The following is a 27,760-nucleotide window of genomic DNA, read 5'->3' on the forward strand; positions in this document are numbered from 1 at the left end:
GAGAGAGGCACCCTCACCTAACCCCCCCTGGATTAGCGACAGATGTGGAGAGTCTCTCTGGGATGACAGCTCCCCCCTTCCTCCCCCCTTACCCCAACCCTGTACAGGCACACAGACACACACACAGACACACACACACAACATTACCTGGGTTCGTCCCCAAACACTCTCCCTCTGGGAAGCACTCCAACATGGCCTAAATCATTCATCGGCACACACAACAGCTTGTTACAAAGACAAACACACAACACACCGTGGGTCCTTCAAGGTCATGCCTGGCAGCTCAAGGAGGACAAGAAAACAAAGGCACAAAGACAAGACTTTTTTTCTCCTCAGTGTTTGTTTATTTCTCTGCATGTCTTGTCAAAAATCACCTCTTATTTGCATTCAAAATACAGTGACATTTCAATCTAAAAATACGATGTATCTAACTGACATTCTCTGAGACCTCACTCAAGAGATGGCGTTGTACAAGGCATCTGATATATGCTGATGCAAGGCTGATTCCTATTGCAACAAACTATAAATAAAATAAATAAACACATTTACAGCATCGTATGGCAACGTCCAATTTTACAGTACACCTTAATGAGTGCACTTACAAGGACTGTGTTCCAACACTGCGTTTTAACCTAAAAAACAACCACGAATCCGCTTCGGCTTTGATGTGCAGCAAAGGCATCAGGCGGAAGGGAGAGGTAGCGCAGCAGCGATCGCGTTTCGGAGCGGAGCAGGTGGTGACATTTCAACCTGTTACTTTGCAAAGCCTTTTCCCGGCAAACGCAACTCCTGCCAGGGATCCATTAAAAGTTGAAGTTCTCCTTGGCAGAAAAAGTGCTTGAGCTTTTCAAAAAAAAAGAAAGAAAAAAAAGTTGCTCGCACAATTGCCTTCAGACGGCGGCCTCGGAGGTAAACAGTTGGACAGCCGATCAGCCTCAAAGCAGACGAGGAGAGAGTGAGAGGCTCTGATCAAAAGAGCAGCGTTTCCGCGCTAAACGTTTCCAACTGGAGCCGAATGCGTCGCAGGTGCCAGCAAGACCTTCACTTGGCTTGGCCAGAGAACCAGGATCCTATCTGTCAAGTCCCTATCTCAAACCGGTGCGATGTTTTTGAAAGGCCAACAGCCCTCTCGTAATTACCGTTGAAAACAATTTCACAGAGTCTTCTCCGTGGCTGCCCATTTTCCCATCATTAATGACTAAGTTAAGCTGGATGCAATCTAGAGTGCATACTATAGTGTCTTCTTCACAAGATATGGCATTTCTACAGGGTTTAAAAAAATGTTAGCACCCCCTTCACATAATCTACACATTTCTATATTTATTACGTGTTATTTCTTTTAATCATACAGATCATTGGAGTGGGTGCAATTCTACGTTAAAATAATAATACAAATAAATTCATGTACAAACAGCCAAGATACATGCTGTGCACTAGTATTCCTATTTTGAAAAGCTCTTGATGTCTTGATTTGTCAGCCGATAAAATCTTTGGTGTTTGGCCCAAAATCCTGCCAATAGCCTTGGGCGCAAATTAATTTCACATTAAATTAAGATGGCCTGTGCTTTCCTGACATAGCTCGAGGTAACAAGGAAAAGCAAAGAGGAGAAAAGAGGCAGGGGAGGAGTGCGTGTGTGTGTGTGTGTGTGTGTGTGTATGTGCATGCATGTGTGTGTGTGTGTGTGTGTGTGTGTGTGTGTGTGTGTGTGTGCGCATGCGTGTTTCGTGGTTTTTCTACTGGCAGTGGTGATTACGCAGCGAATTACACGTTGGCACAGTGTGACAGACTAACAGCTGCTCATCAGCAATCACACTCAAGGCACTGGATCAGACGGCAGTCGGCCCTCGTTCCATTATCACCCCACAGGTTAGCACTCAAGCTAAGACCCCTGGACGCTGTGCAGGGAGCCCGGGGGCCTGTGGAGCGAGACTCGGACCGACTCAACTCGCCTGAGTCCTGGACGGTTCTTCCTACGTTTTTTTTTGTTCTTCTTCTACGTTCTTCCACAGCAGGTGAGACAGTTTATAAGTTTAGCTGGTTTCAAAGTTCAAGCTTTAAGGAAGGATCAAGACCTTCCTCAGGTGTCCAGGTGAGCAAGGGATGTATATGTATGACACACAAGAGGGAGAACGTGGCGCTTCATGAAGTATTAATGGATAACAATGCCTTTTCCTCTCCTTAAAAGGTATATTCTTTTTTCAGATCTTTTCTTTTACTCCAACACACACTCACACACACACACACACACACACACACACACACACACACACACACACACAGACACACACACACAGACACAGGGTGCTCTCTGTAGTCTGCAGGCAGCCACCTGACAGTCTTGGTATTTGGCCTGAGTGTTTATTCTCTCTCTCTTTTCACTGAAGGTGTAAAAGCTGGAGAGAAGAAAAACAAGCATGCCTGTTTTAATCATCCACAATCCCCAGCGCTACTGTGAATGAATCAGCTTCTGGGGCAGGTTAGGCCGCTCAGACAAAATGCTTATGGTCCACCACAGGAACCTGTGCATCATTAGCAAAACTAATCTCCAGTCCCTTCACTCCTAGGACAAATAAGAGGGGGTGAAAGTCTAGGTTTTAAAAATCACTTCGGAATAAATAAGTTGGAGTTTGAGAAATCGGGCAATTACCCATAAGTCACTAATGGCAGGATGTTGCAGAGGACTGGTACCCCAGGTTTGGCACAACGACTAGGGGTTTGGGTTTTTGGGGTTGGTTGGGGTCTGGTGATTGTAGTGTGTTTTTTTCTTTTTTTTCTCTAGAAGAGCTGGAGGAGGAAGTCGGGGCCCCACTCGAGAGCCGTCTGGGCCACCGTCAAAGCCGCGGCCCCAAGGGTTGCCGAGATGCCCCACACGGCCATCTTGACGAGTTGGTTGGCAGCGGTGGGTGTTGCCGCAGAGTCGGGTGAGGCCAGGTGATCGTTGACCTGGAGCCGCAGGACGGAGTCGGGCCGCTGCTGAAGGGTGGTCAGCTGGAAGTCCTGGAAGGTGCTGATGGCGATGCTGGAAGAGGCAGAGAGAGGAGAGGGTAAACAGGCAGGGTCAAGGGTCAAGAGTCAAGGGTCAGGGGTCAGAGGCAGCAGTAGGTATGCCAGTGAAGGCTTCAGTTTTGCGCTAATAGTTTATAATATTTATACATTTATAATACTTCAAACCATGATTTCCTGTGATTCTATGATCACTGTATTTGATCGACACCATGTCACAAGAGAAGGCCTTGGTTTGAGACGGATGCCTCCATCTTTTGCTGTTGTACTTGAAATCAATTAGAATACCTTAACATAGCGTTACAGTGTTTGAATTGTGTTGCTTTTTCTGCCCTCTTTCCTGTAATATCACACTAAAAGTTTTTTTTTAGGTAAGAGTTTTTACTCTTTGCCCTAAATAGGAGAGAGAGTATGTAACCTAAAGTGAGTGAGGTGTTTAGACTGAGTACACTACAGTGGGAAAGAGACAGGGGAAGACAGAAACTGAACCATGCACCGTTTTGAGCAAGTGTGAGTCACGGAATCATGGATAAAGGGAATCCTGAGGAAGAGAAAGAGAAAGAGAGAGAGAGAGAGAGAGAGAGAGAGATGGAGATCTCTTCATTAGTATATGGAGACAGGCAGCGAGTCATAGCCCATATTTGGAGTTTTCTGTAAGATAGCAGGATGATCTAACTGGTTAAAGAACAGGGCCAAGTTGAAAGGGCGGTTAATCTCTCGAAGGGAGTGAAGAAATAGGAAGCAAAAGGAAGGAAGGCAAAAAAAAAAAAGAGGGAAGAAAGCAGTGAAGGAAGGAGAAATCCCTGTACAAAGCCCATTCAGCACACAAATTGTGTTGAGCCAGTGAGAGAGACAGAATGACAGAGAACAAGAGGAAGACAGCGAGAGAGAGCAATAGAGAAAGTGAGAGAGACAGAGAGAGAGAGAGACAGTGAGAGAGACAGAGAGAGAGAGAGACAGAGAGACACAATGAAGGAGAACAAGAGGAATACAGCGAGAGAGAGCCTGAGAGTGAACAAGAGGATGACAGTGGTGAGAGACAGCAAGAGAGAGAGAGAGTAAGAGAGACAGAGAGAGAGGGAGAGACAGAGAGAGAGAGACAGAGAGAGGGAGAGACAGAGAGAGGGAGGGACAGAGAGAGAGGGACAGAGAGAGGGAGGGACAGAGAGAGAGGGACAGAGAGAGGGAGAGACAGAGAGAGGGAGACAGAATAAAGGAGAACAAGAGGAATACAGCAAGCGAGCATGAGAGAGAACAAGAGGAAGAGAGTGAGAGAGAGAGAGTAAGAGAGACAGAGAGAGAGGGAGAGACAGAGAGAGAAAGAGAGAGAGAGGGCATAGTCTGTGTTGACTGTCCATTGTGAGGGCAGTGGGTGGGCTTTGCCCTCTGGTCTCGGAGGACACATCACACTCCTTCCGCACCCATTTCCAGACTTCTCCCACCCAATTAGCAGCGAGCCCACCAGCCCATTGCCCCCGCCGGCGGACGGCAGGCCCCGCTTTTCTTTCAACAGTTTGGAGAAAAACATCATTAAAAAATCATAAAATATTCACTTCCATTTCATTATCGTCCCTCTGGAAGAATAGTAAACATCGCGCTACATAAAATGTGAAAACATTTTCCTCTCAGATTATGAACCGCATCGCATACACACACACACAAACACTGTCACACATGCACACACAAACACACACACACAAAAAAACAGCTCTCGATGGAAACAAGTTGAGGGGGGGAAAAAAACGTTTTCTCTAGATTGTTCTGCCGGCATTTACTTTGGGGCTCAATGTCTTTAAGACTTCATTCCTTTCTTGGTGAAAACGAGACATTTGCTTCGCCCTCTCCAGCTCTCATTAGCCGAGCGGCGGCTAATGCTCCAAAGCTGAAAATAGCTGACAGGTAGCAGCAGAGCAATTAACTTTTAAACTTTCACTTTAACAGCTTAGCACCCGAGAGGCCGGGCCCCTTCTCCCGCTGATGAAGCTGCCGGCTGATGCTGATGCTGCCGCCACCGCGGTAGTTGCGGTGACGATGATGTCGCGGCCGCCTCGGAGCCGCGTGGACCCCCCCTCCGCTTCCGTCACTCAGAGATGTGCAGGAAAGCCAGGAGCTTTAGTGTGTTGTGTGTGTGCGTGTGTGTGTGCGTGTGTGTGTGTGTAGAGGGGTGTTGGTGACGAGTGACAGCCGTAAACACACCTCCACCGCTTCTGTCAAGAGTGAGGAGGAGGAGGAAGAACGGGTGGTCACCTTTCTGGAACTTTCCCTTGTCCTTTGGAGCTTCCCTGCCCGCTTCTAAAGCTGCACCCTGTGCTGGCTTTACCGACAGCCTCCCTTTGAAGTCTGGGAGTGTGGGGAGACAGACTGGTGCCGGAAGACGTAAGTCTCTTTCCATCCTCTCCATCCCTCTCTCTCTCTCTCTCCCTCCCTCCCTTTCTCTCTCTATCTCTCTCTCTCTCTCTCCACCTCCCTACCCCCCTCCGGTTCTCGCTCTGTTACAGGATGACGCATCATTTTGGAAAGTGCTGATGCGTTGCCGTCCCCCCCTCCAGGTTAATTTGTGTCACTCGCCTGACAAAAAAAAATATAAAAAAATAAAATACACACAAAAAAAAAGAAGAAGAAACGCGCATGCGCACACCGACACACCGACACACACACACCCACACACACACACACACACACACACACACACAGAGACACACACACAGAGAGACACACACAGAGAGACACACACACACACACACACACAGGCTCTGAGGAAGGTTGCATCACACTCTACTGTAGGCCAGGGCATTGCGAAACAGGTCAGAGAACTGTTGAAAACAGACAGCAGGGTTTTGTAACCATTCCTCTGGCACGCACAGGGACTGGGAGCAGAGTCTGTGCCTTTGTGTTGTCAGCCGAGCTGACCCCTCTCTCTCTCTTTGTGTCTGTATGTGTGTTTGTGTGTTTGTGTATATGTGTGTGTGGGTGTGTGTACTGTATATGTGTGTGTGGGGGGGTGCCTGCAGTGCAATGTGTTTGTGTGTCCTATTTGTCTGCAACCATATTGTAAGTGCATGCACTTAACTGTTTGGATTTGTGTAGTTTGTTGACGTGCTGAGTATACGATTTATGGCAGTGAAATGCTGTACAGATATGCTTGTGTGTGTGCACGTGTGTTTGTTAATCTGAATGTCTATATCTTCTTGGTGTGAATATTAGTGTTTTAGCTCTACATTTGAATTTGTGTTGCATGTGTGTGTGTGTGTGTGTGCAGTCATGTTTGCGTGTGTGTGTGTGTGTGTGTGTGTGTGTCTTGCAGGCTTATGATTCAGCTGCATTTGCGTAGTCCTGCTGTCCCCGTGACCCACAAGCGCCAGCTATTGCCCTGGCAGTTCTGTCACGTCGCCGCTGGCCAGCGCTCTGCTCACTCATGCATGCATGTGTGTGTGTGGGCGCGTGTGTGTGTGCATGCGTGTGTGTGTGTGAGTGCATGTGTCTGCATGTGTCTGCATGTGTGTGTGTGTGTGTGTGTGTGTGTGTGTATGTCACTGTGTATGTCTGTGTATGTCTGTGAGTGTGTGACTGTGTATGTCTGTGCCACACACACACACAAAGATGAAAACTGATGGTTTTGAGACATTTTCGTGAACTGAAATAAAATTATTTACACAAAGAAAATGTAAAACTAAATGAAACGAATAATGACTGCTACAATAAAACTAATAACAAATAAAATAAGAACAGACAAAAAATAATTGTAGTTATCATTTCAAGACGCCAGACGTCATATCCAAGGCACCCAAAATGTGGTGTAAAGTGTGTAGCTGTAGCAGACGACCTTAAGGTGGCGATATAGAGTGTCAGGACCTACACTTACTCACTAATGGAAGTAGTATAAGAAGTTATTATCGAGAGACGTCGTCAAATATGTCAATAGTGAATAGCGGTACGAGCAAATGCATCTGTGGCGTAGAATTAAAATCTTAAAGTTTGCCTTAAAATACAAGAATAAACATTATCCATGGGAAAAGATGCAGCAAGACAGAATGTGGGTGATGAATGTAACGTTTTAAACATGTTTAACATGTTACATGTTTTGCAAGTTCTTTTTTTTGGTTAACTATATTGGTAGGGTTGACCCATGTCATATTGTTTGCCTGAAGTATCAACAACCTTTCACGAAACCGAGACCAAATTGCAGACCACATCTTTAACAAGCTTTCAATCTGAAACGAATGTAGCCTATTATATATGTTAGTTAAGTTTAAGTCTTCAAATGTTAATATCTCCAACGATAAGCAGATATTTTTGAAGCCGGACTAGTCTTTGTCAACTTTTGTCCTTAACTATAATTACTACATACATATTATCCAAATTTAAAAACGAATTTGAAAATGGAAAACTATAATAACCTTGTGAGAGTTGGCAGGATATTGGCTGGACCAGCCTCCCTGTCTCTACACTGACTGCTACATCAACAACATCATCAGTTCCACCATTGCAATCCAATGAGGAGCACGTCCGTCATTCTGTATGTCCTACACACACCCCGATACGCCAGCCCGCTCCATACACTGCCCTTTACTCAGATGAGCTATGTCACCGGTCAAGCATAAACACGTTTAGTCCTGCAGCCATATCACTCACACACACACACACACACACACATATATGTAGACATCACACACATACAGAGATGCACACAGACATAACCCACAAAAAACGCAGACAGACAGGGAGCACAGAGCATTTCCCAGCCTACAGTCTGTTAGCATAGAGTTCAACCCAGTCCCCTCAGGCTCCAACCGGCCCACCCCACCCCACCCCACCCCCCGCACACACACACACACACACACACACACACACACGCATTAGATTTGCATGGCAAGTGGCGGGAGAGACACACTTGACATTTCTAGTGGCGGGAGAGGAGGAGGGTGGAAAAAAAAAGGGAAGAAGAAGAAGCTAGAAAAAAAATCTAAATCAGGCCAGCGCCACGTTGACTTCCAAGCCCGGCGCAGTAACAGGTGCAAATATGAATCCTCTCTCCCTGTTTACTCGTCTGGCTCATGGGAACTCTCTCTCTCCATTTCTCTTCCGCCCTGTCAGTCAGTCTCTCTCTCCCCCTGTCTGCTGCTCCGTCTCTCTCCATCTCCCTCCTTCTTTCCTGCCATCTCACACCCTCTACTCTTCCTTCTCTCTCTCTCTCTCTGTCCTTCTACCTCTCCTTCTCTAACCATCATTCGCTTTCTTTCTATTCCTTCCTCTCTGTCTCTCTCTTTCTTCTTCATTCTCTCCCACTTTACCCCTCCTTCTCTCTCTCTCTTTCTGTCGGTCTCTGTCCCTCCACCCTTCTCTCTCTCTCTCTCCATCTCTCCCTTCCTCTGTCCTCTCTCTCTCTCTCTCTCTCTCTCTCTCTCTGATGTCTCTGAGGACCGTCTGTCGGGTGCATCTGAGAGAGCCTTTCAGCCCCTGCTGAGTCAGCATCCTCGGACTCCTCCATGAGAGAGAGAGAGAGAGAGAGAGAGAGAGAGAGACGGAGAGAGAGAGAGCGAGAGAGAGACGGAGAGAGACGGAGAGAGAGAGAGAGACATTTCAAAACCTCTTAACGGCTTTATCACTTCCTGCGTGTGTGTGTAGGTAGGAGCTGTAGGTCCAACCCCGGTGTCTGTGGAACACAGCCCTGAATCTATGGAAAACAGGGAGTCAATAGAGTTCAGTATTCAACCAAATCTGCCTCTCCATCTATTTCAAGCAGCAGAAGCAATTTGAATCACACGCACGACACATGCATACACACACACACACACACACACACACACACACACACACACATGCATACACACACACACACCAGACGCACTGACAAAGGTAATGACCTTCAGGCAATACAGCATTTGTCCTGCTGCCAAAACACCAGCACTGTGCTGGGGGGGGGGGGGGGTTAGGGGGGGACTCAATCTCAATTGGCTTCCGTATGAAAGAAATAGGAGTGGAACATTTTTGGAAGTGTTCTCAAAGAAACGCTGGCGTGCTGTACTGAAGGACTGCTACACACGGTGGTTATGTGTGTGTGTGTGTGTGTGTGTGTGTGCGCCAGCGTCCGGGTGCTTTGAGTGTGATCCATGCGCGAAGAGTGTGCCCCCACCTTAAACTCACTCTCTGCATTCCACAAACACACACACACACACACACCCTTGAGTTTTAAGAAAAGGTGTTATCACAGTCATCCTCTGCATGAGCCTGCGCACACACACAAAAAATAAAGTCTTACACACACACACACACACACCTTACAGGTGGGGGCTGCTGCAGTATGCGAGAAAAGGATAAAAAAATCAGAGGCTTTTTTTCCCCTTTTCTCACTCAGAAGGTGTGTGATTCTGGTGGTGTTTTTTAATCCCCTGATGCATGTTGTATGCTGCTGTACAGTGGCAGCTGAAAAGGCTTGCAACAGGCTGGCGCGCACACACCAGGCGAGCCAAAATGGCTGAGCTAGAGAAATCGGCACGGCAACAACAACAAAAAGAAAAACCACTTGAAAACCCCCCTCCTGAAAAAAAAAAGAAAAAAGGGAAAGGAGACAGCGTTTGACATTGAGCGTAATTCAGGAACAAAGCCCTTAGCATGACTGAGGTGGGGTGGCGAGGGGGAGGCTGTGTGAATGAAGAACATTTGAGGGTCAAAGCTGTGTGTGTGTGTGTGTTGTGTGTGTGTTGTGCTGTGTGTGTGTGTGTGTGTGTGTGTGTGTGGCAGTCCACTTCATTTCCCTCATTACGACACATGCCAGGGTCAGCTGGGACAATGGCGGCAAGGGTCAGAGGTGAGTGTGTACGCTCCAGAGCATGCCCATTTCACCGCCAACCCCGAAAAGAACAATGGAGCGACATCGCTCTGCCGCCCCCGCCCGCCATCAGTCCCCTACCCTACTCTCCCTGCTCCCTCGAGGAAGGGCCGCAGATGCTCAAGGAGAAGGGGTGGGGGTGGTGGCTGAAGGGGGGGTGGATGAAGGTGGTGAGGGGGCTGGGACTATGCAAAGCCCAGGCAGACATAATTATCCAGAGACCAGGTTTATTTATTGGACATGGGCCCAAGAAGATTGGCGCCTCTCTTTCTGTCTGCGCTGCTTTAAATATGGATGATAAACCACACAAGAAAAAAAAAGGGAAAGAAAGAAGAAAATGAACATCTTCTGCTCCAAGATTCTGCACAGAGCCCCACGCTAGGCTAACCTGACACATAACACAGATCTAAAAGCAGCTCCAGATTCCTGTGCAGATGGCTTGATTTTTATCCCCCTCCTTTACTTCCCAAGCCGTGCGGAGAGAGATTGAGAAAGAGAGAGAGAGAGAGGGAGAGAGAGAGAGAGAGACAGACAGACATGAATGGAGGAAACAAATATCACCTCTTCAGCCACGAGCGGATGGTAAAAGGTATTCATTACCTCCTGCTGCTGGTGATAACATCATAAAAGTCCAGCTTCTACCTGCGCCTTGAAATCGCCATCTACAAACTCAATCTCCTGCCTGACAGCCAGCATTTAGATACAATGGGCCTCACTGTGGACAGCCGGAGATTTAATGCCCGTCACTTCACAATAGACCCCCCACCTCTCCCCTCCCAACACCCCCAATAGACTGGGGGGGGGAGCTGGAGGGGGTAGGGGGGGGGGGGGGCAAGGAGATTTCACACTCAACAGCCCCATCTGCTGGACACGAGGGGAAGGATCAACTGGATGGCAGACAGGTTAAATTTAGAGTGCACCCATGTTGACACACTGGGACATTTGTTTGGAAAAACATTCCTTCTTGTTGCACAGACTAGTGTGACAGCTAACCCTAGCGAAGCGGAAGTGAAGATGGACCTCCAGGCCCAGACACCAGGGCTGAAGTGAAACGCTCTACGTTCCTCTCATAGACTGTTCATAGAAGGCTTCAGGTGCAGTCAGCGATTCTTATCAAATGCACTTTTTGTCAAATGCAGTGAATTGCTGCTCGTGGTTCCCCTGCCGGTCCCCTTGCGAGTCCGCTGAATGTGTGCTCTCAAAACGTCAGTGTTCATATTCAGCCCTGGCTCTATAAATGGGAAATATAGTGGCTCAGACCAAGGGGGGGGGGGGGCACTCACCTCTTCCGGGACTGCAGGGCGGCGCTCTTGGCCAGCAGGGAGGGCGGGTAGCGGGCGAAGAGACTCTGTGCATGGGTGATGAGCTCCTCGTAGGGCAGGTTCTGCGGGATTTTGGAGAGGAGGTGGTGGACCATGGCCATGTCACACTCACTGTTCTTCACCTCCTTCTCCCGATGCAACACGATCTGAAGCCCAGCCACACACACACACACACACACACACACACAAGTTACATTTACATTTTTGTTTTATCCAAAGTAAAATTGGGGAACAATAATGAAGTTACACTAGGTTAGTCGACCTGTTGAAAACAGCACAGCAACAAAAAGCACTAATACAAATCAATCTAATAAAAGTACCAGAGAGAGCAGAGAGAAGTAGTGCAGGAGTGTTGGGAATGTTAAAGTACTTAGGCCCTGTTTATACCCCAGCATTAACATGGGTCTTGGATGATCCGATCACAAGCAGGTAGCAGGTGTGAATGCACCCAAGACGCATTGAGGACGCATTGAGATCCGATCACTCCGCCCGATTTGGAGATGGTCTGGTCTTTTAGCAGCGCGTACGCAAATGTGTTCTGGCCTGACAATTTAAAAAAGCCCATCGAGATGTGTTACGAGCGCCTCAAACATTGATTTCAATAACCAGTAATGCACCAAGTGGGCCTAATGATTGACAAGTGAACTCGACTAACCCCACCGCCTTCCCTGCCAAGATTTTCTAGAACCATTTACGCTATTCAAAGGCAATGCAATATCAACAACAACAACAACAACAAGATAGTGTTATCTTGAGGTAGCCTACGACTTGAGAAAGGCTGTTCTCTTACCTTGTTAGCTAACGCTAGCTAGCTAACTTGTTGTTGCTCATAGGGTTAAAAAAAACACGTAGACCCCAAGCACTGTCTTTTTCAATATTGAATTCAAGTCAGATGTAAGATGAGCTAGCTAGTTACAACAAAAATCCTATACTAACGTTAGCTATCCATAGCTAAAAAGCAACAATGTGCTGAATACCAGAGGATCACAACACCAGCCTTAATTTAGTAAACAGAAGTGTAGACAGCCTATATAAAGATTAGTGTTGTGCAAAGATTGATTTTAAACTGCAAGATATTAATGTTGAATCGAAATGGTTCGCATATCATGTGAATACATTGGACCCCGGGTTTCATTGTTATGTTGACTCGCATGCCAGAGTTAAAAACTCCTCGTGCATTTGGAAACGATGTACATGTCTATTTGCATACAGAGCAGGAAAATGAGATCCAATCCCAAATGGTCACTCGAGATGCATGTGGAGACGCATTCTAATTGTAATTCTAATCTAATTCTAAAACTCTAACCGCATTCTAAGGTGTGAACTGACGTACTTAGAGCTGTCCACTTGTGACCGAGTCACCCAAAACCCATGTCGATGTCAGGTGTGAACAGGCTCTTAGATGCTTTGAACAAGCTCCTTCAGCAGCACTGCCTGGCCAAATCACTTCGGTTTACTGAAGACCACCTTAATACTGTAGTAGACCAACTCAACGCACAGCAGCACAGCACCCCTGAGCACACCACTGAGAGTCACCGGTTCAAATCCCAGAGTGCTCGATGATGCTGACACACACACACACAAACACACAGCAATGTACGCGTGGGCACCATACATGACTCTAGCTTAAATTATTCATTCAAGTGACTAACCGCAACACTCAGACCTAGCCTTGGCTAAAAAAATAAACAAATAAATAAATGATTACAAATAACCCCCCTCCCTCCTCCCGGCCTCAGGTGAAAATCAGAGACACACTCCTGGTGAAGAGCCTCCCTTTGGTTTCGGGCCAAGTCTTCCTGAAGGAGTTAAGGCCCCCTGCTTTAGCAACTTAAGAGGCAGGATGAACTACATTTCCTGGCTACTTTGTTATCCCGACTTCAAACGGCCCTGGCCCCCTTTGGTTTGCGCGGCGTATCGAGCAGGGGGGATAGGCTTATGGAGGGAGAAGAAAGGGGCCATTTAAAGTAATCTAGCACAAACACAGCCAGTTCTCCACACAAACCTCTGGTGAGTTCATTAGAGTTGTTTAATTAACTGGTCTAGCTACAACAAAGTGCCCTGGATTCCTGCATCAGAAAAATAAAGCTTACACACAAACACGCAAACACAGCCATACGCTCACATACACACAACACTATATACTCACACAAATCTACTTTGGGGACATAATAATAAACTTTTTTTTTCCCTTTGTGTGTGTGTGTGTGTGTGTGTTGACAAGCCAGCTATCCCCTCTTTTTTCCGAAAGCACGCCATTCAAAAGTCTCAATTGAAGGACAATATTTCCCCTTAGCTTGTCAAATGTCAATGTAAATCTGAAATGTGTGGTTTGAGAGATTATTTATACACTGGACTTCCAATCGGACTGCGACTCACAGGCACACAATCATAATCACTGTCAGTCACTGCCTGTTAACTAATGGAAGAAAATGACTCTCTCCATTGTTTACAGAGACTGGTAGGGTGGCTGCGTCATGGCAGACACACAGCAGTGATTCACCACTGCAAATGAGCAAAACCAGGTCACACACACACACACACACACACACACACACACACACACACACACACACACACACAGCGACTGAAGATTATCAGACAGACTGAAATAAATGTGCAATGAAGCTCTAGTAATATAAAATAAAAATAATAAGAGAGAAAAAAAAATAACATAAATGGAACTTTCTATGAGCCTGGCTGGACCTGCCTCTGAAGCGTGTTGCTATAATTCTTTTAATCCTCAAACACACACACATATACACACACACACATACAAATTGTCACAGTATTAAGAGTAGCCAGACATAATCACAGATTATGCGATGAAGAGGGGGAAAGAGACGAGGAGGAGGAGGAGGAAGAGGAGGATAAGGGTGTCGTACACGAAAACGAGGGAGACTCACCACTGCTGCAAAGTAGATGGCCATCAGTGGGTGCGAGGCCAGGAAGAAGTCATAGAGCCGTAGAACATGCCGGAAGTCGGAGAGGACATGGCCGTACCAAGTGATGAGCCAGCTGAGTGCGAAGATAGTACCAACCTCAGCCCTGCAGACACACACAGACACATCACAAGGATGGTTAGAGCATAAACATTTCAATGCGACAACATACCATGCCCACGATGCCACTTGAGGCAAGAGAAGAAAAAAAAAAACACAAGCGTCTTGCATGATAAATAGGTTCTGTGTGTCGCCCTGAATGAGTATGATGTCACTGATGATGTAATTATGAAGTGCACCCAGAGAGACCTCTCCTCTAGGCAAGACATTAAGCATGGTTCACTTAAGTGGCCTTTTTTTCCTGACCACAGTAACACCGCTCTATTTTGGTAACTGAAAATGGCCTTTTGAGAGACCATTTGTGGAGTCAGCTGACAAAAAAAAGAGAACAAGAGAGAGAGAGAGAGCGAGCGAGAGAGAGAGAGCGAGCGAGAGAGAAAAAAAAAACGGAAAAGGGACTCAAAGGAATCTGCAGGAACTACACCTCAAAGCATCCTCTGGGCGACAGAACTAAGCAGCTCTGCCTGCTTATCCCCTCAACACAAAGCGGCAACCTGTCCCTTTCAAGGCCCTTTCAAAAAATAAAAACATCTCAACAATCCCATCAGGCTGTTTGCGTGACTAAAAATACCTCCCAGTGAAGTTTGGGGCGGAAATCGAGACTGACGCCGGGGCCGGGCTCCGGCAACCCCTGTGCCGGCGCGCTTCCAGACGTGAAATGCTTGAGCAGCTCGATAGGACTACTCGACTTCCTCTTCCTGGTTTCTTTTCGGGAAAAGTGGCATCAAAGTAAGACAAGCAACAGCACCTGAAGCGAGCAACACCATTAAACCTGTGGGGCCTGGGCCAGGGCCGTGGCTAGACGGGGGCCCTCCCAAGACGTGCATATCTAATATTTATCAAGAGCCTCTTATTCTTTACATTTTAAATGAGCTACCATTAAAAATAACTCGCTTTTACAGCTGGGACCAAGCCAGTGGCACGCAACAGCCTCTCTCTTCAGCTGACTCATAGTACAGGTTTGTGTGCTCGGCCGGGCCAGGCCAACACACACACGCACACACACACACACACACGCACGCACACACACACGCACACACACCAAACACACACACACAGGCACCAGAAACAGCAACAGTGAAAAAACAGAAAACACTGAATGAATTATATATGAGGTACCAAACGGTGCATCCATTCCTTTGCATCACATGGACCGCTGAGGGTCCAAACATTTCCTCAGCATACCTCGTCAGAAGAGACAAGACTCTTCCCTTCATTTGCAGTCGTTTTTATTCTCCGAATCGCACGCATGCTTACCTGTCCATCAAGTGGACTGTGAGAAATAAAAGGCTTTTAACTAAGTTAAAACACACGCAGGTATAACAAATGTAATATCGGACGTCAACATAAAGGCACAGACGAGACAGAAGACTGGTGACAATCACGGGAGTGTGCGTCAGAATGTCGGGACGCAGGCGGCAATGCAGGAATATGCAAAACGACATCAGCTTGCCGACAGTCGCTTTGAAACAAGGGCGGCTGTCTCGAGACAGCTCCCCAATTAGATTGCACACAATCATGCGCTCGCTCCTGTCAAAGCCGCACACGTGTCAACATCCATTTCTTTCAGTTTTACACTTATAGCTCCTAAAAGAAACAGGAAATCAGTAGGCCTACATCTGACACCTTCCTCCTCCTCCTCCTCCTCCTCCTCTTAGTTTCCCTGTGCTGCCCAAGTGTTGCCTCCGTGTAGATACTAAAACAGTCAACAGTTCTTTCATATGAAGTCTATAATTCATCTGATTAACAGCTGTAAACAGATATACGAACTTAAGTGTGTATTCTATCCAGCACACTTAAAGCATACCTTACCCAAAGATCATGTCACCAAAATGTCCTACCAATTAAAATATAATATGGCATTCAAACTTGCCTGGATATTACCTTAACTGGATATTACATAATTTTAAACCGTTTCATCCAGAATCTCTGCTTAAAGAGTTTGGATGAGCATGCACGCTCGCCGCCTCCTGTTCCATTCAGAGGGTTTGGACATGCAGGTTCACACCACAGCACGCTCTCTACTGCCCTCCTCAGGTAGTTGTCGTCGCCTCAGACCAAACAAACAGGACGGATATACCAGACGCACCTCACCACATTACTTAACCAAATCAGCCAGTCTTGTACACCTTCAGGTGTCGGTGTCTGTGTCTGTGTGTGGTTTATTTAAGGGGCTGTTAGATGCAGAACCTTTGTGGCATCACAAGGAGCTGCTGAATAACAACGAGTTTTTCCACCTTCAGGAACGGGATTTATTTCAGTTCATAATAAATGCTTTGATGAAACAGTATCAATCAGCAAGTGCCTCGGACTGGGACGGAGAGAGCTGGAGAGCTTGTGATGATGGTGCAACATTTTCTTTAACCATGATGCATTGCAAATCAGTTGCACAAAAAAAGTACAGCCCCAGTCTTTCTTCTTTGGGTGAATATGCATTGGTAAATCTTTCATCACTGTTGGTTTCTCACGTGGCAGTAAGATACCTTTAGGAGTTAAAAGGAAAACTGACTTACGAAACACTGACTTACTTCAATGGAAATTAGAACATTGAAAGTGTCTTCTTCTAAAACAGGCAGGAGATTGGAGGGACACATTGAGGTGATTGCATTACATCCAAACCAAATTACAGTAATCCAAAGCAAGACAATATTGACATATTGACTGCAAATCAATCCTCAACTCAACCAAATTCAACCCACTGTGTATTTAAGTTACATCCAGTAACAGAACCTGTCTTCAATTTATCAGGAAAGGACATACGACCTTTGCACTCAAGGTCAGGGTAACAATTGGGCATGGAATTTCACCCCATACCACTGCTATTGTACCTTTCTATGGACACATATTAGCCCAGGCCTTGTCCATTAGTAGCCTAATGCTTTATCAACTTGCTTAGACATTTTGACTGCTATTCACAAGGTTCTTTGGCCAATATTATTTCTGCAATGAAACGTTGTCTTACCGCAACATGAAATCATTCAGCTCTCTGTCCACCTGCTCCAGAATTGGCATCAAGTAATTTAGGATGTGCTTTGTGCTGTCCATAGTAGGGTCCATAAAATCCCTGTTCAATAAAACAAGAGCAAATATATGAAACGAAACCACAAATCCACACATTAAATGAATTCAGCATTACATTGAGCTTTCAGCATTAACACAACAAAGGATCAAAAAGACAAACCTAGGTCAACACAGAAATTCTGCAATAAAAAACATCATACTGTTTACACACTGTATATATGAATTATGAAAGAGCTGATAATGAGAGCTGTTCACATCCTCTTAATCAAAATAGTGCATCTCTGTGGTTACACTGAGCTATTTATGTGCTTACTGATATTTTTGTGCTTGACAGATAAAAAATAAAAAAACACACACACAGCTAACTGTTTGCAAATCATTTCTGGGCTTGCCAACACATGTTTTAATGAAGTGAGGAGTCAAAGGGTGTTTGCTAAATAAATATATATATAAAAATGAATCTTGTCACGCTTAAGGACCCACCTGAGATGGTGATTGGAGAGAGTCTCCACTATTGCTATAGCCATCCTCTCCCCCACCACAAGCAGGAAGGTGACCACTATGTCGTGGTAGCCCTGGTAGTAATGCAGCTGAGGGTTTCTCCTCAGAACATCCAGGATGATGTCAATCAGCTGCTCCTGCAACACCTCTCTCTCAGCCACCCGCATCCCTGGAGGACGAAAGCACATTCAAAAGGGCTCCAATCAGCAAGTTCTTTCCTTGTGCCTTGCTTTATACATGCTCGCGTGAAGAGAGAGACATAGGGCATATAGGCGAGTCGAGTTTTTTTACTGTAGGTTTAGTGGACATAATGTCCAGCTAAAACACCCATGAGGTTCAGCCAGGAGCCAGGACTGCAACTAGCGGATAGCCCATTCAGAAAACAACATTTCAAAAAAACACTTAGCAAACCAAACAAAAACAACACATGCTGAAAACTTTTACTTTGAAAACTTTAGTCTTTTGTGGCTTTTCAAGAATAGGGACATGACATGCTTTGCTCTTCCTGTTTTATTATTAGACAACAGTTACTATCCACATCAGAACAGAAATAAATCAAGCATGGATGTATAAAAAAAATTAAGGGACAGAACTGCACACAAGTATTACGTCAGAGTTGTAGAGACTGCACTCACATGACTTGGTTGATGACTGGTACCAAGATCAATAGCAGGCTTACCTCTAGGAAAACGACGCATCGATCTCCTGACATCCATGAGCACCTGGTTGTAGTCCTTGTGGTTCTCCCTGACATCTCTCCCTGAATCAATCAGAGCAAATGAAACACACATAGGGCTAGGCTCAGAGCTCCAGAATGATCAATCAGATGTATAGGATCTACAGCTGTCATTGTGAAAGTAAAAGGAATACATTTGTTATACTTTTTTTTATACCTACACTGAATAAAATGATACATATTTGCAATATAATTATGCAAACCTATCGAATTGAGTTCCACTGAAAACTCACCAGGTTTTGCTGGGAGGTTGTACACATTGACATTGAGGAGTTTGGGCCAGACTTTTCTCCTAATTTCATCTGTCAGTAGACCACCTTCACTCACGGCCGCCTTTCGCAGGGTCTCAATGTCCACTGGGTCACTGTTGAGGGCTTGGTGTATGTCAAAAAGCTTCTTCTTCTTCCAGGACACATATTCTATGTTGAGGAATACAAGAGAAATGCTTGAGATATAAACGTCCTATGCCTGTAATCTGTGAAATATTGTAAGGAGATGCATTTAAGTAGGCTAATACTGTTACGTCTATGACTTAAAATACTTCTATGCTAAATCCACTATGAAACTGTCTTAAAAGAACAAAGACAGCATTGATTTGGCGAGTTATAATCCATATCCACCACTTGGTATTAGCTTTTAACGGACTGAGTGGCCTATACATTATGCACTAAGCCATGCGATGAAAGTATAATGTCCATGTAAGTAGTGTTATTTCATGTCATTGACCTTTTCCTTGTTGTTTATGTCAAAAAAAAAGTGCACGATTAGGCCCACAATTTTCCACCGATTACATGTGTGGATTTGGCCTACCAGTACACTGATTTGACAGTTCGTTGAACTGGTCTCGCTCCTTATTGGACACAAGCACACTTCCTGAAACTGTTGGCTATAAATGAAATAGCGTTGATCATTAGAAAGTCTGTTTGATTTTAACCATATAATCTCAGACTCCATTAGTACTGGCAGGAAATTGTACCATTATATATGGCAAATTAGAAAAGCCATGTGAATCTGACACCTGCAATCGTCATAACCTTGTCCACGTAGCTAGCAAAAAGCTGATACCAATTGCCTTTACACAACACAGATATTTTAGTAGCCTGTTCGCCATAATCGAGATTAACCATGTTCTGCATACATTCATTCTCTCAACGATAAACTCTTAAGATCATTGCATTGTCAGCTATTTTAGCGTTTGTTATTCAATTACCCCCGTGTCTCTTCTCGTTTCCATTACTAGTCGATCCGTTCCCATTATTTCCTTGATGGTGTTTCTTTCCCTTTTTCATTTCCCTCGGATTGTTTATTGTCTTAACATTAGAAACTGGTACATTCCTATGCGTTTTAGATAGTTTTCTAGGTATTAAAATGTCGTGTCAGTAAAGCTGAAATGTATCGCCATAACAACGTCGCTGCTAAAGCCGGTTGGCTCTTTCCATCAAACATATGGAACCGACACGCAACTACTTTTGGGTTAACCAAACATGCTTGCTACAAGGGCGGTCCTCTGTCAGCCTATTGGTCCATTTTGCAGCCTACAGTTCTAAACATCTAGGTAGAGAGTAGCCTAGGCTGGTGCACTGTGCATCAATACGACAGACAAATGCAATATATTTTACACAGTTTGCTAGTTCCATTAGTATAGGCCTACAATATGGACGGAAAGGGGTTCATGTCATTCACTCATTCAAATCATTGATTCAATTTTGTTTGAAAATCCTTCTCCTCTTAAATATATCAATTTTATATTTTTTTGTAGGCCTATATGTAGATGTAGCCATTGACACAACTCAACGTTTATTGACACATACATCCTTTGATGCCTGCTTGTAACTCTTTGTTCTTTTGATATTCAGTGATGTTTTTTCTCTGGTATCTACTGCTATGTGTAGCCTATTGCTCACGGTAGGGCTCTCATACATGCACACACTGAAATCAAACAGTGAAAGTACAGTGGATTAATTTGTTGTGAAATAAAAACCCACCCTCTTGTCTTAACGTCTTAATGTACACAACCAGCAGACTATGTACTAGGTACCTCCACTACAGTTACCCTTGTAATGCACCTTAAGGTACAACTTTTGGCCCAAAGCATAAGTATCTAGGTGTTGATGCTCAAATCTGGTTAATTCTTTCACCCTTCTGACACCCTTTCTGAACTCGTACAGCCCTATTGTCCACCCTTCCCAGATGACACAAAAGTGAGACCACCAGGTGCACTGCATAGGCAACCTACATGTAAGTGTGCTTAATAGCGATGACAGACGGACCGAAAACCAGGCCCATCGAACAGGGTCGTTTCAGTGAGGCGTTTGGCAAGCGACTCGACTCTTTGTCAAATTTATATTGTTTTTCTTTCATCATATATCCAAATACATAGCTATTACCATAGCTAGTAAAGTCTTGGCAGGAAGCCCATTTGTTCTATGGTGTTTGTAGTCTCCTGGCCCACTACTGCCTCTACTGCTTAGGTGGGATTGCTCTATAGACTGTCAGTATGACTATAATTTTCCAATACCACAGATCGATGGAGACTCAGTTAGGCAATGATCAATCAGGAACAAAGTGCTATTCTTTACAATGATGTGCATGAAGAGAGAGAGGACGGTTTCACATAGAATATTCACCTGGGTCTCTAATTAGACAAGGAAACCGAAAGGGCTGTCAATCATTAGTCCCAATCCAACATGAATACATATGAGACGACACTCTGATACAGAAACTGCCACAATGTCTGTTCACAGAGAAATAATAGAAAAACAGTCTCACTCTGACTTTGCAAATTTCACTACCCCTATCTGCTAGACACAGACTCCACCAGAAACTTTCCTGGTTGAACCTAATGATATAAAATAATGAAAAATGATAGGTAAAATAATGATTCTGATTCAAAACCCTTTCAAGTATGAATCAAAACACTGTGCACAGCGAACCGTGACAACTGTCAGACTGCAGAAGCTGTCGAAGAGACAGACTCCACAGCGATACAGCGACTAGTAGCTCACTTTGCGAAATTAATGTTGGTTTTGAGGCAGTCCCATGAGCCATTGTGTTGTACAATTCTCACTTGCCGAATGTAATCGGTTCTCTCTTGCAGAGTCAGATAAACTTGCCTGTAAAATCAACGGATCCCTTAAGCCATTCTGACAGGTGTATACAGAAGCCTTTCCTCATGATCAGCTATACAAATTAGATTATGGATAAATGCTATTTAATACAAAAGTCACGACATTCATGTTATGTTCAGTTGGTAGACTTGTGAAGATTTGTGAATTAATTGTATTTATGCCACAAATAGGCTAGTGGCACAGGAGTGGGTCTTGGTTCCTCAGTAGCCTTCTCTAATGTAACGCTGCGGTTCTTGGCAGGTTTGAGTCAGACAGACTCAAGCTATGTTCTTACCCTACAATCAACCAATCCCATGTGCTATGTGATGTTTCATAAGCATACCGTTGGAGGGAGTAAGTAAGGCTACATAAAGTTAGCACGTTAGCACTTTTAGTGGGAAGATGAGCATAGTTTATTCAATCAGCAGCTTTCCCCTGATTCAAGTTTGGGTTAAGGTAAGGTTGGTTATACAGCTGTAAAAGTCTGAGGAACAGGAGGGTCCTCAGTATATATCACAGTAGCCTAAAATAGGTGAGCAGTCAGGCAGAGGCCAACAGGAATATTAATCTAACTTCAAATAATAGCTGTAAATATGATACACTTTTCTCCAAAAACTGATTAATTTCCTGTTTGTTAATAAATGTTAACATGAACAAAAATAAAGTGTCTCTCTTTTGGAACACATCTGCTCTGTCTCTTCGTAGTGATTCACTAGCATACACTGATTTTGTTTGATTGTGATTGTGTCTCCATTATCTGTGGGGCCATGGTAGGATCTTTGGTTAAAAATACAGTCTGTGATTCTGGCGAAAGGTTGGCTGGAATTGTTTATGGCTCGGTCCAAGCCACTATATTTGTTTACCATGTAGAGGGTAAGGACTGTGTGCATTTTTGAACGCACATTCTGAAGAGACAACTAGAGGACCAAGAGGAACAATTAGCTGAATTTGACAAAACAGTGTACACACATAAAACTGAACCAATTATAAAATATGCTAGTGTTGCATTGTGGAATTATTCTGTAGGGAATGTGTCTTTTGGTAGAAAGAAGTAGTCTACTTAGATGTTGTTATTTCTACACGAGTGGCTTTACTACAGGCTGAACCAGAGTGAAAAGTAGTAAACTAGGCTGCAACTGGGCCTACTTAAGAAATAATATTCACACATTGTCTTCCATAATCCGACTCGGCTATGTGCATCCAAGCATTTTAAAATAATTTATTTAAAAAAAATAACGTATTGAATAATTTAGTAAATGAAATAATTGAACAAACCAGTCACCAACCAACGCCGAGTACATTGCCTCCTCTTTAGACTGTGCACTACGAACATGGCCCTAATTTGACTATGACATGCGCGACGCCAACGCTTTTGAACACACCCACTACACCTCCGATCTCAATCAGCCCCATAAACAGGTTTACGTGGAACTTGAGAGAAACTTTTCCCTGCGATGCGTCGTCGTAATGCAGATTAAACAGAATAATGGGAGACAAATATGAGAGGGGTCCGTTAACGCGCAGGAGGAGAACGACAATTTCTGAGACCGCGTCTTCGGTCCTGAATTCTAAACAAGCCAACGGGAGCAAGCCGGGTAATGCTGGTGAAGCGTCCAGTGTCAACCATGAAAATAGTCCACTTAAGGTGCGGAACGCATCAACGACACCACGCAAAGACAAGAGCTACAACGATGCCATCAAAGAAAGGCTCAGGTAATAGTGTCTGCATTCTTCTACATTAACATTGCAATGTCGTCCATCACCTTCTAGTGTATGTTTTCGTGCGCAAGACCACCAAGGTGTTAGCATGCTAGCGCCTGATGTGAATTTAGATGGAAGGAACCAATAACAACCTGCAAATCTGGCTATTCTGCAACATTGTAGCCTAGTACTGTGTTGTCATTATAATATGAGCATTATTTGTCAGCGTCCTACATGAATTTTTAGCTTTGCATATTGGAAGCCTGCTGAATTGGGCTATTTGATAAATGTAGGGTGAACATTCTTATCTAAAAGGGTGTTGATTATTCGTGAACTTTTACTGTTCAAGATGTCATTTTCGTGGTTTAAAAGGGCGCGTGCAGTTAAATGCATAATTTCAAGTCATGCATTGACCAGTATTTGTGTTATCTAGTGACGTTAATCTTCATGTGGTTCTTTTTGATTACGTGATCTGTAACAGGCACACACAGGAAATGTGTCACTCAAGAGAATTCCTTTTATTAGCCAACTAGTCTCAACCAGTAGCAAAGAAATTCAGAGATTCAGGGGTCAGATTGTCTTTGTTGCCAACATGTTTTATAGGCCTAATGACAGCCTCCTTGATTACCCTCTGACCTATAAAAACTGTAACATGCATGTATGAAAGTCCATTTGCACTACAAAAGCTTACCAGCGACAGAGGAGTCACTTTAGAACGAAGTTTTGAAAAGTTCCTCACTCTAAACTGTGCTAAATGTTGTCAAGTCCGCCTTGCCTTTGCTAGGACTTTAGAGCAGCCCAACACATTGCACATAATAGATGAGATATTAGATTGATCACAAATATTAGACAGATATTAGATTAGATCACAAATATTAGACAGATATTAGATAATAGAGGTTATTGGTTGGATAGCCTACAACAAAAACAGTGTTTTCCACAATAGAAATCATTTGGAATCATAGGACATGTCTAAGAGATATGTATGGTAAGGCATGGCTTCCCCTGTCATGTTAATGAGAAGGATATTACAATGACATTTGGTCTGGTTGCTAAGTGTGTTGCAAGTCCATGCTCTTTCAAATATGTGGTAAGGTTAGGCAACTTAAGCAATTGTGTCCCTTGCCTTTGGTTTCACAATTGCACAGCCTGGTGGGTTGAAAGTATCTGTGGATAAAGGTCAAGGTGATGCTGATGTGATGCCGAAATCATAGATTCTGAAATAAATGTCCTCAGTGCCCTGTGTTTGGAGGTATTTCTGTAATATAATGAATATTCTGTTGTGTTGTTCCTGTTTGTTTACTTGTAGATGTCACACCCCCCAGGAGTCCCTACTCAGCTCCGAAAGTGGCTACAGCAATTACAGGGGGATCCTTAACTGGTGTGTGGTTATGCTAGTAAGTACAGTATGTGTACAATACGTGTATAAATGTGTACGTTACAAGTGTAAGTACAGTATTTGATTGGACCTGTTGCTTGATTTTGACTGTGAGCAAGATTCTTTTACTCTACCCTCTTATAGAATATAAGTGGTTGATTTGTCCCTGTATCAGCAGTGAAAGCAAGCCCTCCTGCATGCGATGTATTTCGAGGCTGTAGAACAAGAAGAAAACATTTCTATTGAATTCTTAGAATGAATGTCTTCAATCTGTTCTCCGGAGAGACCAAGATTGGCTCAGAGATTTTTGTGAGCACAGGGGGGTTATGTCTCCCAGAGTTGGTGTCGCAAGGCCATGTCTGTCCAAACCCCTTGCTGTGGTGTTTATCATTTGGCTCAAGTACAGGTCTGGCATTGAGACTTCACTCTGGACAAAGGACACCAGGCTGCAACTTTCCTGTTAGGTTCCAGGGCTTTGATTTTACAGTGGTGCTTGTGACTTTATTGGCCATTCTCCAGAATTACATAATTGTTTTAGGTGATGATATTTATGGGTGTTAATTCACATGTAAGGTATGATGTTCGTGAAGGTTAACGCAAGAGGTTTTGTTTTTACTATTCTCCTTTGCCATCTGAGCACAGGTCTTATTGTACTGGCCAACTATTTCTAACTATCTACATAAAACTACACTATAATGGCAGGACAGTGTGTCACCTCTTATATTGATGTGCCTTTAATTACTTTAACCTACTTTTAAGGTCACAGGGCTATTTATAGTAAAAAAAATATGTCTGCCCAACCATGAAGGATCTTGAAAAATGACTGCCTAGTGTGTCTGGGTTGTACGGAACAGTAACTTTCAAGGTTTCAAAGTGATGGGATTAGTCTTGTGTGTAGCCACCACTGATACACCATCACCACCAGCACTGATGAGAACAACAGAACATATTTTGAGAACAGAATACAACCCAGGAACTAGGGTGGTAAAATGAAGAGACGACCCCTCTGAAGCAAGAATGGTGGGGAAAAAAATAACTCCTACAGAAAAGAAAGATTAGCGAATCCGTCAGGATCTGTACTGGTGATAGCCTACCCTCTCACCTATCTCAAAGCCTGACTTAACACCATGACACCAGGGATCAGCTATAAATCAGCTCTCTCTCCAATCCCCACACTGGCTTTATGGAGAGAGGGAAGGACTTTGGACCACAGAGATTCTTGGCCGTGTGACCGGCTGCCTACTCCATTCAGTTGTGCAGGGCAGCCAAGTTTCTCTCTCTCCCTCTCTCTTTCTTTCTTTCTTTCTTTCCATGTCTATCTATCTTTCCCTCTATCTCATCTTATTTTTCTTTTTTAGGATCTCTCTTTCTCGCTCTCTCTTGCTCTCTCTCTTTCTCTCTCTCTTTCTCCCTCTCTCTCTCTCTGTCACTCTTTGTGTAGGCCTCCACTTCTTCGTGCTGCTCCCAATACCTCCTCACTCTCGCTCCCCCTGTCTGTTTCTGGTCCCCTGTGAAAAGGTATTACTAGATTAAATCGTCATTACACCACCTAATAGCCATGTCCAGCTCAAAGAATAAACAGAGCTATGTGAATTGAACAGTGTAACTGCACCGTTCAATGAACCCCCCCCCCCTTTATCTCTCCCTGCTATCAGCTCCTGGCTTCTTATCACTTTCCCAAACTTGTTCTCTGTTCTTTATATGGACCTCACCTCTGCACCCTACAGACAGGCTTCGCCAGGTGTTCTGGCTCTGCCAGTGGGAAATTCGAGTGACTTGGCCAGTGACTTGGCCATAGTGGGAAAGCCTCCAAACACGTTGACCATGTCACTCTCTCCCACTTGCTGGCCTACGAGTTGCTGTCACTTCTGCCTCTCTGAAGAGGGACAGTTTTATACTTTTTTCCCCTTCTGCCAGTGGCATATCCAGTGGGTATTTTGGGCTGTTTTGCACAGTAATGCTCAATCAAGAAGTTTGAAATGGATTACTTTGATGACTGCTGGGAATGTGACATGCCCTCTAAAAATAAACATCAATTTTCCCCTCACATTGGAGAGAATCTGGAGCACTGGTCTGTCGTCTTCAAAGCTACTGAGAGCAAATTGTAATTTCAAAAGCGAGTATTAATCCTGGCTTTGAAACAAGATCACATTGACATTCTCACTGGGCCTTTTTTTCCTTGCCTCCACACCCCTCCCTCCCCACCACCGCCACCTCTCTCTTTTTCTCTCTTTCTGTCTTTCTCTCCTTGCATTCCCCTCAGAACATCCTCAAAAGTCTTTGTGTCCAGTAATGAATAATTATGAAACCCAAGCGGAAAATGGCTGCCGAGAGCAGATCTTAGGCCAGGAGCGCAGAACCTCACAGCCTCAGAGGGCCGCCTTCAGTGGCGGCGCTCCTCCAAGAGGGAGGGCAGTGGAGAGAGAGAGAGAGACACATAGAGCAAGATGGAGAGAGGGAGAGAGAGAGAGAGAGAGAGAGGGAGAAAAAATTGAAACCCACCATGGCCTCAGACTGAGCTAATTAAACATAAAGGCACTCACTCAGTCCTTCAAGAGCAAAAGAAAGAAAAAAAAATTCCAAAGCTCTGAGAAATGTCTTCAGGTCCCGTGCTGCCATTCACTCTTTATTTCTTTGGGTTTGACAGCACTCTCTTGAAGACCTGTTAAATGAGAGACATACGTGCAGGCGCTGTGCTTGTTTTGAAGTCTCAGTTGTCATCATTATTAAACCGGTCTTTATGTGCCATCCCATCAAGTACCTGCAAGTATTCCCAGAGTAATCTTATGTGGATTTACAGAGGCGAACACTCATAACAACCTTTTCAGTATGGAGGCTCCATGTTTTTTTTTTTTAGTGGCCTTGAAGGATTAATTATATGGCTGGTGTGGAAAATAAAATGTTGAGGGAGAATGGAATGTCTGACATCCTGAATTAATGAATGAAGCCGAGAGGTGAGCGCCAGATCCGCTAATATAACAGTTGCATCAACAAGAGGAGCTGCGGAGCAGTCACACACATCAAGGAATTTTCTGTTTCTTCAGGGGATCTTATCCAGAAGACACGGTGTAGACAAATAGAACAAAAACCAAGAATATT

The 27,760-nt window shown here is 44.5% G+C and overlaps 2 protein-coding genes across 2 annotated transcripts in view; one reads left to right on the forward strand and one right to left on the reverse strand.

Annotated features, from left to right (window-relative positions):
* Positions 1-321: 321 nt before the first annotated feature.
* zgc:63863 (uncharacterized protein LOC393372 homolog) lies at positions 322-19,938 on the reverse strand. The gene is made up of 8 exons (XM_012832884.2): positions 19,686-19,938; positions 18,709-18,894; positions 18,419-18,499; positions 17,722-17,908; positions 17,180-17,281; positions 14,062-14,203; positions 11,117-11,301; positions 322-3,020 (listed from the first exon to the last, which is right to left on the reverse strand). The coding sequence occupies exons 1-8, from the start codon at positions 19,762-19,764 to the stop codon at positions 2,777-2,779; spliced, it is 1,206 nt and encodes a 401-aa protein (XP_012688338.2). The 5' UTR covers positions 19,765-19,938; the 3' UTR covers positions 322-2,776.
* A 2,998-nt stretch (positions 19,939-22,936) lies between these two features.
* dgat1a (diacylglycerol O-acyltransferase 1a) overlaps positions 22,937-27,760 on the forward strand; it is a 14,670-nt gene continuing 9,846 nt past the window's right edge. Inside the window, exons 1-2 of the mRNA XM_012832914.3 lie at positions 22,937-23,295; positions 24,593-24,680. Coding sequence (XP_012688368.1) covers positions 23,069-23,295; positions 24,593-24,680 — 315 coding nt within the window. The 5' untranslated portion in view covers positions 22,937-23,068. The remainder of the gene's footprint in view (positions 23,296-24,592; positions 24,681-27,760) is intronic.

Source organism: Clupea harengus, chromosome 19 (assembly GCF_900700415.2).
Source record: "Clupea harengus chromosome 19, Ch_v2.0.2, whole genome shotgun sequence".
NCBI classification, from domain to species: Eukaryota; Metazoa; Chordata; class Actinopteri; order Clupeiformes; family Clupeidae; genus Clupea; species Clupea harengus.

Bases quoted from the DNA above. Each gene is read 5' to 3' on its own strand.
- zgc:63863 (XM_012832884.2), bottom strand. From the start codon at position 19,764: ATGAAAAAGGGAAAGAAACACCATCAAGGAAATAATGGGAACGGATCG. The intron at 18,500-18,708 runs GTGAGTTTTCAG...TGATTGATTCAG, and splicing joins CAACCTCCCAGCAAAACCTG to GGAGAGATGTCAGGGAGAAC. The intron at 3,021-11,116 runs GTGAGTGCCCCC...TGCCTCTTCCAG, and splicing joins GCCCTGCAGTCCCGGAAGAG to CATCGCCATCAGCACCTTCC.